Genomic DNA, 12,591 nt, shown 5'->3' on the forward strand with positions numbered 1-12,591 from the left:
GGGGGGGGGGGTTTGTTCAATGTACAGTCATTCCGTTGGTGCTATCAGCTAATGGTCATCCCGGGGGGAGGGGAATTGTCATTCCAGTGGTGGGGGTGGGGTGTGTGCAGTAAGTGCCACTGTCCAGCATCCCGCCCAGCTCACTGAGATGTCACTGGTTGCCAGGAGCAGAGCGGGACGCTCTGGCTGTCATCCCACTGAGCTCCTGGCAACCAGTGATGTCTCAGTGAGCTGGGTGGGACACAAGACAGTGCCGCTGACATTGGTGAACTGGGCAGGAAGCCAGACAGAACATCACAGGTTGTTAAGAGCTTTTAGCAATCTAGGACGCTGTGGCTGCCCCTCTGCTACCCCAAACCACACCTACCACTCCCCAATGAGATGCTGCCTGAGGAAACCTCCTCAGGCTGCCTTATTAGAGACCCTGCTTTTGTTTATAAATCTTCAGTTAATATCCAGTCCATACACTTTTCCATTGCAAGCTCTGATACGGGATATCTGTGGGCCACCAAAACGTGTTGGCTTCTTCTGGCATTTATTGGAATTCAATTGTATCCGAACTATTAAGCAGTGGTTTGAAGCTTCTGTTTTTATACTGGCTGTTTTTGCACTACAAACCAAGGAAATTGAAGATCCCATGGGATGTAGAATGTGCCAACCCGCTAACCAGATCATCCTTATTAGCGGAAAGACATCAATAGGACAACCTCATGATTCCAGCGGTAACTTTCCACTTCCTCTAGTAATAAAAATTGTGACCAACATTCGAACACTTCCCTACTCAGTTCAGAGCTAAAAGACAGAAACATTTTCATTGCAATTAATGGAAACTCTAACTCTTAATTGTAATTCACTGAAACTTATTGCCGCTGGCCAGCTAAAAGTGACATGTTCACCTTGATGCGGTCATGATCTAGAATTAAATTTGGGGAGATAAAGCAAGGTCTCTCTGTTGCTTCAAGAATGAATGAATTCCTTAGAGACTCATTATGCTACTGAAGCATGGGATTCTCAGAGATTCACACACTCCAGTACTTATCCTGTGATTGGATGATTATATCATCCATTATTGGAAGCTTACCGGGCACTATACTACATTTCCTATCAATAAAATATTCAACCAACGATAATTAATCTGCAACCTTCTTTGGAAGTATTGGTGCTCGGAATAAGAAATGGCAATCGAACTTATCCTGATATCATGTGTGTTTAATGGTAATATTGATCCTAGAATTCTTGCATATTCAAACAGCCAGTGAAATGATACAGACTAAGCCGCCTTTGTAAAGTGAGACCGACTAAATCTCCTTCCACGGAAATGGAGACAGTAATACATATGTATAAATCTGTAGAGAGAAATCCTATCAGCCTTGCTTCATTGCAATATGACAAATGTATGTTCTGTGGCGGTGCTGCATCGTTACAGCATCTGTCCACTGAGGGGCGCTGGAGCACGCAGCTCTGCAGCAAATCGGATAAACACTAAAAGACTAACACTGCTTTATTTTTTATTATCCTTGGAAACATCTGAGCAGCTTTGTGTGTGTTATGTGTGTGTTTTATATCTCGCCGCAGAAATTAAACTCCCTCCAAGCTGACAACAAAGCTAAACGTGGAGAAATGCAGCTACTCAAGCATTGCAACTCCATAACAGATTATTGCACCTCCTTTCACAAAAAGCTTGCCAGACCATTGTGACCTTATCGCCTAGGCACAGTAAGACAATTTCGCCATGAAAAATCACTATGGACATATAAATCATTTACTATACAAGTGAAGCTGCTTACCTCTGGGGGAATCATGGAATTCAGTCTTAGCTGCTTGAAAAATGTCTTTCAACTGTATTACAGTATGTACCCTTTTATTGGAGCTTGTGTTTAATGGGTACCCCCTAAACGGGGGGGGGGGTTCACCAGATCTTGAAACGCAACTCTGAGCACAAACATTTACACTGAAATATACCCTGCAATAGCTGCAAAGGATGTGAATTCAATTTATGTGCACTGAATGTCTTTATAAATCCAGATATCACCTTGTAAAAGTAGCAGTGACATCATTGGTGTGCTGTACATAGCCTGTGCAAAGGGAAAAACCCAAAAAGGCCCCACACTACAGGCTAGCTGCAAGGATGACTGGTCTTGTCTCCTTGGTGTTGGTGAGGCATTCCCCCAGCCCCGCCCCAGCATGCCCACCAAAGTCCCGCCCCCACCTCGCCAAAGCCCCACCCCATTCCGATAAAACCCCCCCTACCCGATCAACAAGATAGTGTGAAGTAGGGAGGAGCCTCCCTGTCCCTCACTTGCTTGTCACTGGTGAGGCATCAATGTCCACAGTATTTTATTTTTTATTGGACAGCTTGGACCAATGGTGCTTTGCCATTGGTCCAAACCATCCACAGAGCTCACGCCTCTAACACAGAGTAGAGGCTGCTGCAGCTCTTGCCTCACTATGTTAGGTTACACAAGCAGTGGGAAGTCCGCTGCTGTGTAACCTAACTTACCTGTCAAAAGCTGGATGCAGCGCCACCTGTAATTAACAGGCAGCGTACTGTCCATGACAGGTTACGCACCGGGGAGGCTTTCCCTGTTGTGTAACCTAATAAAAGCCCTGAATGGATAAAAAGCTGTCAGAAATGAAGCTGACAGCTTCTTCCTCCATAAGACTAGGTGAGGCTCTGCCTCCCCTGACCGCACGTCCCTGGTGCATATACTGTGGCATTAAATAGCTGCTAAGGACGAAATATTTTTAGCTATTACGTCACTTATCACCTCTTGTATCAAGATGTCGCAGGTGACATTTATGGTTCGTTAAAAAGAAAGGTGTGATAGCAATTATTCCAATTAGTCAGCAAAGTGAGACATTGCCGAAGTGATCATCTGTCATTTACAGCAATGTGAAAAAAAGATAACATAACATCATAAGTAAAACTTTTAAAGGCTAAGTTTACCTTTTGGACCATGTTCCATTTATATTTAGAGTGTAACGTAAAACATGGTCACATCAACACCCCCCCCCCCCCAAAAAATGGCGCCACAAACCCCCCCCCCCCCCCCTCCTTCCCCCTTACCTGAATCATGGGGTTCTTCCGCCCACAGGCTCTTCATACACAGCCATGTCATCCATTCCCAGATCCTTTGACAGCATCTGTGAATGGAGAAACTACAGGTCCCATCAGCCAGCACAGCAGATGAACTTGTAGTTCTTAATGCAAAGGTGTGGGGATGTCACCTCACTTGTTGTCCACTCATTTTGCCTTACGTCCATGTTACTGAATGTCCATACCGAGGGACAGACATGGACAAGAGGAACCATTTGCAGGAGCCAGGGCATGGCATTGGACCTGTGATTCACTAATCACGGTTGCAATGCTTTACTGGCTCCAATGCAAAATGAGGAAGGGAGGTCCAGACCCTTGGGGATGTCGGATATAGGTAATGCTTGAGCCGGTGGGAGGTGCGGCAGGGGAAATCGGGTAGATTTAGAAAAGCCTTAGTTGGGCTAATGGACACCAATGACCCCTTTCTTGTAACAACAGTCGTTAGGTTCTTATTATTTTGGTTTGTTAAAATGTAATTTGGTAGTGGTTAAATAAACCACTGCAGTGCCATTGAAAGCCATGTCAAGCAGTCTGTGTGGTTTTTATTGGGAACTTAGAGGATTATTCACTAAAGAGCCAAAGGATTAAGCCAAAGCTCCGTCTAATCCTTCAGCTCACTCCGGCCGCCTGAGCCCCTCCATTCAGCTGAACCGAAGGGCTGCTGTACGGGCTATTCACATACATTCACAAGTAGGGGGCTGGAGTTCCCCCATAAAATTCCTACCACCTAAACAGCCTGGTCTGACTTTGGAGGAACCCCACACACTTTTTTTATTTAATTTTTAACTTGGGGTCTCTCCTAACTTTCCTACCAGACCAAAAGGGTCTGGTATGGATTGGGAGGGGGACCCCACGCTACTTCCGGCATTCGGCTATTCACTCACTGCCGATTGGCCCCTATGAGAATAGGGGTGAACGGCAGCGAGTGAACTGCCGCCTTTTCGGCTCAGCTGATCCAGATGTTAGATCGACTGAATCGAACATTATTATTCACTTTGACTGAACTGAAGGGAGACAAAAGAAATAGAACAGAGTTCCATTTTGGTGGACCTGATCTTGATGGATCAGAGGGAATCGGATGTAAATGGACACATGTCTGCTTAAATCCGACTCCCCATAGACCTAACTTGGGTCTGTACAGCTCAGAAAAGACTCAAAGAAAAAGGTTGTCACAAGAGTGATATCTGCTTTGTCCTGCTCCAATCAGCAGAGGACCACGTATTCCCTACTGATCGGAATGAACTCCAACCAGTTGAAAAGCGTCTTGTTTTAAAATAAAATCTATAGAATGGAGAGGAGTGGGTGTAGGGGAAAACAATAGATGTTTTCTGTATATAGGATGGGGGTTGAGTAAATTGGATTCCCTTTAAAGGGTCAGTTGATTACCGACCTTGCTTCTATTTGGAATATAGATTGCTGAGCTGAATGATGGATTCACTTCTTATATCTCTTGTAGAATTGAAGATTGAGATCTCCTTGTTACTGTTGCTGCCTCTGCTCTACTTGCCGGTATGGCTACAGGAGCAGGCAGGACTCTCCATGGTAGAAGAGAACTGAATAACCCAACAGGAAAAGTGAGACTTGATGGTAACAGTGAGAGCTCATTGTGGAGCCCCCAAGAAGCATAAAAGCCGGCAGATGATTCAACCACCAACATCGTTTAAAAAACGGAAATGAAATTTGAGTAGGTTGATTCTTTAAAGAAAAAGTAAAAAAGTGAGCCAACACTGAATTCATTTTATGGGGCTGTATCTTGAGGTTTATGATTTTGTTCAATCATGTCAGTTTTATTCCCGGAGCCCAGATGAGGTGTCCTTGTTCCTTCAAGATTGTGCTTCTGACGGATCTAATTCCCGTCCAGTTCTTCGTCATATAATAATGAGTATAAGCACACTCATTCCAAAAGAAAATCACTGCAATCCTTCATCAGAAAGTGTTAATGTGTGAGCCACGGGAAAAATAAATAACACAAAGTCACAGACTGTAACTGCGACAGAAAACACCTTATAACAGGAGAGGAGAAGTGCTAGGCCTATCTTGGGGGATGTAGGATGGTACACAGAAGGAATGAATTAAACAGCGCAAGGTTACAAAAACAAGTGCTGCTTTAACTTTAGCTATTAAAGATGAGAAAACTGCAAAAGTATATCTAAAGCACAATGTTTTTCTAGTTTTTGATAGAGTAGTGTCGTATTGTGTGGCAATCCCACTGTAGAATTGGCTGTTATGATCACCCAAAAGGGGCGGAGAGGTGAAAACAGGAAACAAGGGATTGTCTGGATTCTGTTTGGGATCCTGGAACTGGGAGGTTTCAAGGTGATTCAGGAGGGAAGAAAGCTCCAATCCTGGGTCCAGGCTTTAGCAGTGACCAGCACCCAATGATTGCACTGTTGTGCACAGCCCTTAGGGCAAGGATGCTGGCTAGGGTTCAGGGCTTCTGCTGGGATAGGAACGGACGGTGTTCAGGAGTCAGGAGGACTCCAACCAGGAGTCAGGTGGTGTGCTTGCTGGAGGCCTGGGAGGCTGAGAGAACTGATGAGGATGGGAGCGCCGAGAGCCTGAGGGGCCGCCAGTACAAGTGCGGGACAGTACTTCCAAGAGGACCGGTGGGACAGAAGTGGTAATGTTTAAAGTGGAAGCCAGGAGGCTATACGTGTGTTGTTTTGAAGCCTTACATGAATGTTATGCTGAGCAATCCCTGTGAAGGTATCCAAGGTGGATGTCTTACTTTTTTCGCTTGAATAAAAGTGGGCTACCAAGCCCTTAAACAGAAGTTCTTGCGAGTGGACTGCATCCTTAAAGCGCTCACCGTATGTGCTAATATCCCCAAACATCACAGTAGAGAATGATTATAACCCCTGTGTCCCATTGGGAGGAATTACCTCCACTTCCTGTCCCATTATTCCAACAGGGAGTAAGAGGAAATCTCACCAAGATAACAGAAATCCAATTTATGACAGTGGTCACAGGGACAAGATTTCCTCTATATTTCCATTTCTGCGACAACCCAAAATTGTGCATTTTTCCTTTCAGGCCTGGTGACAATGGTCAATGGACAAATCGGGAGTGTGAGTCTTCACAGTGGAGGCATAGACAGCAAAAAAAAAAACAAACAAACCCCATGACAGATATACTGACCCTTTCCTTACTTTATCCAAATGAAAAGACAAATGTTTTGGCTTTAGGGTCTTCCAGGTTACCTTGGTTCTGATGTGGCATCAGGTTCAGCGTCTTTGACCATCTTGTTTGGATGGGAGGACCTAAAGAACAGCTCCAGGAATTATAAAAGTTAAGGCAGAACTCTTGGTAAAAATGTTCTTAGCCATTGCAGTGAGGCTACATCCCCCCGCCCCCTGCACTGCGAGGGTTAACTGTTCATTTTTGACTAGGTGCTAAAAAAAGGTTTACCCCTTGGTTCCTGGGGACTCTCCGCCCCCCCTCCCCCCCACCTCCGCTGCAGCAGTCTAAGGCCTAGACATAGTGCGTTCCGGCCCGATTCTGACCAGAACGCACTGCATCGCATTGTGGCCGGCTCACTATGTTGTGGGGCAGGAGGGGGCGAGGCGGTCCATTGACCGGTCCGGCCGCAATGCAATCGGCCGCTTAGGAATGCAAGGCAGATTATGCGTGCGGTGCGGTCCGGTCCGAACAAAATGCTGCAAGCACTATTTTGTTTGGACCGGGCCAGACCGCAGACATAATGTGCCTTGTGTTCCCGTGCGGCGGATCACATTGCCATTCACTTCAATGGACCACCACGCCCCTTCCTGCCCCACAACATAGTGAGCCGGCCGCAATGCGATGCAGTGCGTTCTGGTCAGAATTGGGTCTAGTGTGAACAAGGCCTCTAGATCCTTCAGTCACCATGTTCTATACACCGTGTATGGGACATGAGGCTGCTGAGGGACATACCATTGCTGCAGCAGAGGAAAAGAGAGGGTTCAGGGATACGTTTTTTTTGCACCGAGACAAAAATGAACACTTAACCCTTGCAGTGCAGGGGTAGCCCCAGTGCAAGAGTTAAGAACATTTTTGGCCAGAGCTCTTCTTTAACCCTTGCAGTTGGGATACCCCCGCACTGTAAGGGTTAAGATTTCTATTTTTGTCTGCATTCTAAAAAAAAAAGTTATAGTCACCCAAAGTGCTCGTTCTGTCTAGGGGACGGAAACAAAGAAGAAATCCTCACGTGATCCTCGGCCCCGCCTGGCTGCTACACCGGTCCCTACAGCTTCTTCTCCCCCGGGCTCTGGTAGTCTGAGGACCTGTAAAGTCTTCATAATACAGGTCTGTTAGGGTCACCACACACACACACATTACAATCTGGCCGTACAATCTCTATACAACCAACTTTAGATCCACCAAAACTATGTAATATGAGGGCCAACTTATTCTATCCAATCAATCTGTATACAATCAGGGCGGCTCTTGTACTACACACTTGTTGGTAGATCTAAAGGAGATTGTACAATCAGATTGTAACGTGTGTGTGTGGTGAGCTTTAGACGTGAAGATGCTGTGGGACATACCACAGCTGGAACGGAGGGGGAGGGATGTGAGCAGTCACTGCTGCAGGACCGAGGATCGGGTGAGTGCATCTTCTTTATTTTCATCCCCTAGAGAACAAACAGCAGGTAACCCTTGCGGTGTGGCGGTACGTCAGCTTTTTAAGACCCCGGAGTTGTTCTTTCACTTCCATGTATATGGCAAAATCATTGCTGGCAGGTATGTTGTTTTTTTTTTTGCAGGGGAGACCTACAGAGGGAATTTGTGCCGGCAGCCAGGAGACTCTGTGAGGGGAATTTATCCAAACTGGAGCAGATCAATTCTGGAGCAGCTGTGCATGGCAACCAATCAGCTTCTCTCTTCAGTTTGTTTAGTTAGGATTTGAAAATGAAAGCGAGAAGCTGATTGGTTGCCATGCACAGCGGCTCCAGATTTTGTCTGCTCCAGTTTGGATACATTACCCTCGCAGAGTCTCCTGGCTGCCGGCAACGATTTCTAACGTGGAGTTTAGTTCCAGGTTAACAATACCTTTTGTAAGCAGCCTGATCACATTATAAGCCAGAGGTTGGCAACCTCAGCACTCCATCTGTGTTTCAACTACAAGACCCCTGAGGCTTTGCAAGACCCTGACAGTCACAGGCATGACGCTGACAGGCAGAGGCATGATGGGATTTGTAGTTTCAACACAAGAGGGGTGCCTACCCATGTCATATCCGCTTGAGAATCTTGTGCATTGAATAATGGACTTACGTTCTTACAATTGCACAATGAAAATGACTTACAATAAAAATAAATAAATCAAAAACTTCTTCCATGGGCAGCTTTTCATTTGGTCACCCCTAAACCTGGCTACACATACTACAACCCGACTGCGCAATCGTCTTATCTACCAACAGTTTTGTAGTACATATACAATTAGCTACACCCTTGCACTAGCTAAAGCTTAAAAATGGGCAAAGGAGCTTTCATTTAAATATATTCCTTAATGACTTAATAGCCACAAACAATATAAATCCATTTTATGTGACCAAATACCATTGCAAACCCAGTTATTACATTGTAAAAGTAGCAGTGACATCATCACTGTGCTGTACATAGTCTATGCAAAGAGTAGAGCTGTGGGAGGGGCCCAGCAGGTCCACCCACTACAGTCTGCCTGCAGAAAACTAAAGGAGGGGGGCAGAGACAAGACCAGTCACCCTGAATAAGGAGAGAGAGCAGCAGTGACTGGTCTTTATTATAGGACGTTCCTGTTAAATTTGGGTCTCAGGAGGACATTACTAAGAGAAGTAAAACCAAAAAAACCAAGATCTGGTGTTTCTTCTCATCACATTGCAGGTAAATCACAAGGAGTTGGTACAATCCGGCTACAACGTGCACACACAGCCGACACACATCATTAACATGAACCGTTCTGGCTGTTATTAAAGTTATATGAAGCTCTCAAACTTTCCTTCAATAATGAATCCAGATCAAAGAAATATACATTGCCCAGAAAAGATTTTGTTTACATTGTTGCCCAAACACTCAGACTTTATCAAAACTGGAGCAGACAAAAGCTGGAGCAGTCGCCCATGGCAACCAATCAACCTCCCTATTTCAATTAATAAATCTTAACGGAGCAAACTGAAGAGAGAAGCTGATTGGTTGCCATGCACAGCTGCTTCAGATTTTGTCTGCTCCCAATCTGATAGATTCCCCCCATCATCTTTCCAAACAGCTCCAACTCTCTACACTCCATTTCCCTGAACTTCCTGTCCAGTACAAGGTCACATGGGACAGAGCAGTCTCCAGCAGCTGTCCATCTACTAGCAAGGAGAGGGAGGAAGGGGAAGGCAGGAACAGGGGAGTGGCTTGCCTTGCTGTGCCTGATGAAGGGGCTCTGCAAGGCCCAGAAATGTTATGCTGAAGGAATACCAATGAAGATGATATTCTGTGTGCAGACAACATATCCTCGACTGTATAGTGTGGCCCCATCCACCAGCTGTTCCAGCACCCATTGGATTCTGGGGAACATCAGTACGGTGTGTGAAGGAGACATCAGTAAGATGTGTGTTGGTGGAGACACATACAGCTTACTAGCACACACAAGGGTGACTCCATAGGACCCTGCAAGGGAAAGGAGCCACCCCAAGGGCTTGTTCCCACCTTGTCCGAATCCAGACCTGGACCAGAATGTTTTTTGCCTGAACTGAAATGCATCCCAATGTATTCCTATGATATTTCTGGGCTCTGTTCATGCCAGTGAAGTCCGTTCACTATTTTTTCTGGTCTGTATTGCACCAAAATGCATGTAAATGCGTCAATGCACTGGAACGCACCAGACAGCACATTCAGGCTTTAAAAAAATGCACAGGAACCAGTGGCATCACAAGGGGGGTGCAGGGGGTGCCGCTCCCACCCGCGTGACACCATTGGAGGGGTGACACCAAAATGGCTGACAGTCATTTTGGCGTCACCCCCTCTGAAAAGTCAGGCACTCGGTCACGGACAGAGAGCCCGACAGTTGCAGGAGAGAGAGGAGGGGACCCGGCGGCATACCTTATCCTGCCAGGTGAACGACCCCTCCTCTCTCTGCCGGCGTCCATCACCAAGATGGCCACCGGCAGGTATAAAAAAGATGATCGCGCACACACGTGGTGACGTCACCGTGGGGTGTCACATGGTATCTGCTCCGGGTGACACCCGGCCTCAGGACGCCCCTGACGGGAACACATCTAAAACACACCATACTGCGTTTGCAGAAACGCATTCCAGATCTGGTCCGGACTTGGTGTAAACAAGTCTTAAAACAGGAAGTCAGGACCAGTGCTCGGGGGAGCTGGTTCTGCAGGAAACAAACTTATAAACATCACAAAGCTGCATCCATTGTCAGTGATTTCATCAGCATGTGAGAGAGCTTACAATCCATTTGACTTTAATATCACTTCAAAGGTAAAGTCCACCTTGTTTTAAAAAAATAATAATAATAATAAATGCACATTTTTTCATTCATGCAGATGTGTGCATTTGTACTTTTCTTTTTTTCAGGTGGACTTTACCTTTAATAACCCCCAGAAAGGTTCATATTCATGAAAACAGGTATGCTGAGCAGTCTATGATTCCACGTTGGCTGCTACAGTAATCTAAAGAGGCTTAAATGTGACATCTGGCAGCTTTCCTCAGGACATAAAGTCATGCGTATGTAGGAAAACTCTGTTTTGTCACAACACCGGCCTGTGATTCACATCCCGGTCAGGACACTATCTGCATGGAGTTTATATGTTCTCCCTGTGCTTGTGTAGGTTTCCCCCTTGGGTACCCCAGTTACCTCCCACACTCCAAAGACGTGCTGGAAAGTTAATTGGCTCCTGTCTATCATGGCCCTTGTATGTAGGCATGTGAGATAGGGACCTTAGATTGTAAGCTCCTTGAGGGACTGACGTGAATGTGCAATTGTGCAAAGAGCTACGTAAATTGCCGGCACCTATAATAAATAAATAAATCAGAGTATTGTTGGCCCTTCAAGTCCCCAACTTCTCTGTCTCCAGTAGGTCTTCTAAGTGACTTGCACTCGGCAAAGTTTCATTCATCTCCTGATTGTCCCATTGTCACGTATTAGTAATCCGAACGCTCGCTGTTCCTTCAGTGAGAATGCAGCTGCTTCTGCTGTCGCCTGATCTGCAACATGTTTGTTCTGAGAGAGAAGCAAACACATCATTGAAAAGCAGATGAGAGAGAGAGAGGGGGGGAGGCTGTAGATGAGAGGACGGAGAGGATAGCGGCGGAGAAGGACCGGGACGTACATACTGATGGAGGATCGCGGACGGCTACGCTTGACATGCGGCGGGAATAGGCGAATACGTTTCAGCACCACGGAGAGTGGTCGGGGATGCAGTTATTCTCTGTAACGCCTCCCTCCCTCCTACTTCCTTCTGTCTCAGCGCTTTTCTCCCACCCTCCTCCTCCTCTCCTGCACTCTACGGATTCATTTCAATCAGGTGGCTGTTGCTCTTCAAGATTAGTGAAAACCTAGCAGGAAAATACTCGCAAAGCCTTCCCCCCCTCCCTCTCCCCATATACACAAAGGGAGAAGGGAAGCAGCCAACGTGCTCTGAATGATGTGTTGACTCTTTCTGAGTCCTCTCACTCTCTCCCTCTCTCTCTCTCCCTCAATCTCTCCCCCCTTCCTATGGACTGTTGGCATGCAGCCTCCACAGCCAATTGATCGGACACCTCAGGCTGAAGAGTGATTGGAAAGCTGTTCGCCCCAGTGGTTTGTCTCTTATTAAATGCTAGTGGCTACTATATAAGATCTCTGTTGGATGGTTGACTTTTCTTCTTTCTGGTTGAAGCTTTATGGGCCCTGTTGGCTTGTTTTTTTTTTGTGTGTGTGTTTTTTATTTTTCCACATTTTTTTCTCTTCTTCTATTGCCCACCCCCTGTGCCAATTGATCTCTAATAAAACGGGTTAAAAGACAGTTTGCCAGGCTGACTTTTTTTCTTGTGAAGCTGAAAGGATTGACTGGATGGCTTCGCTGTACCAGAGGTTCACTGGCAAGATCAACACGTCTAGGTCTTTCCCCATGCCACCTGAAGCCAGTCACCTTTTGGGTGGCCAAAATGCAGAAGAGGACGCGGCCGGCAAGACCACCTCAGCACGCCCACCGCCTGAGACGAGACCCTCTTATCAGTACCAAGCGCGGCATGACTGTGAGGAGGAAGATGTAAGACGTTTGTTGTTATTATACACCCCCCTTCTTTCCCCCCCATTTAAAGTGTTGTGTATATTCTTGCTCCTGATCTGTGTGTCTGGCAAAACCCCCCCCCTCCCCCTGTAGCCCAGCCCCCCTCTTTACACGCCATTGATAGCAATTCTAAATGATTAATTCAGTTCTTCGGGGGGGTTCATGAGTAAGCCAAGTCAGGTTTTCCAATTGCCTGTGTTTTACTGATGCCTGCTCCATTACATCTTTTTAATGTGAACTTTATTGATCAGCAAGTGATGCAGA

At 46.2% G+C, this 12,591-nt stretch overlaps 1 protein-coding gene across 3 annotated transcripts in view; it reads left to right on the plus strand.

Annotated features, from left to right (window-relative positions):
* Positions 1-12,591, plus strand: part of DPP6 (dipeptidyl peptidase like 6) — a 1,045,284-nt gene that overhangs the window by 217,143 nt on the left and 815,550 nt on the right. For 2 of the 3 annotated variants that reach the window (XM_018553123.1, XM_018553124.1), the window contains exon 1: positions 11,374-12,306. The exons of the other annotated variant lie outside the window; for it this stretch is intronic. In XM_018553123.1, coding sequence (XP_018408625.1) covers positions 12,109-12,306 — 198 coding nt within the window. In that variant the 5' untranslated portion in view covers positions 11,374-12,108. Of the gene's footprint in view, positions 1-11,373; positions 12,307-12,591 lie in introns of those variants that run through there. 3 annotated transcript variants of the gene reach the window in all.

Source organism: Nanorana parkeri, unplaced genomic scaffold (genome assembly GCF_000935625.1).
Source record: "Nanorana parkeri isolate BGI_ZX_2015 unplaced genomic scaffold, ASM93562v1 scaffold110, whole genome shotgun sequence".
NCBI lineage: Eukaryota > Metazoa > Chordata > Amphibia > Anura > Dicroglossidae > Nanorana > Nanorana parkeri.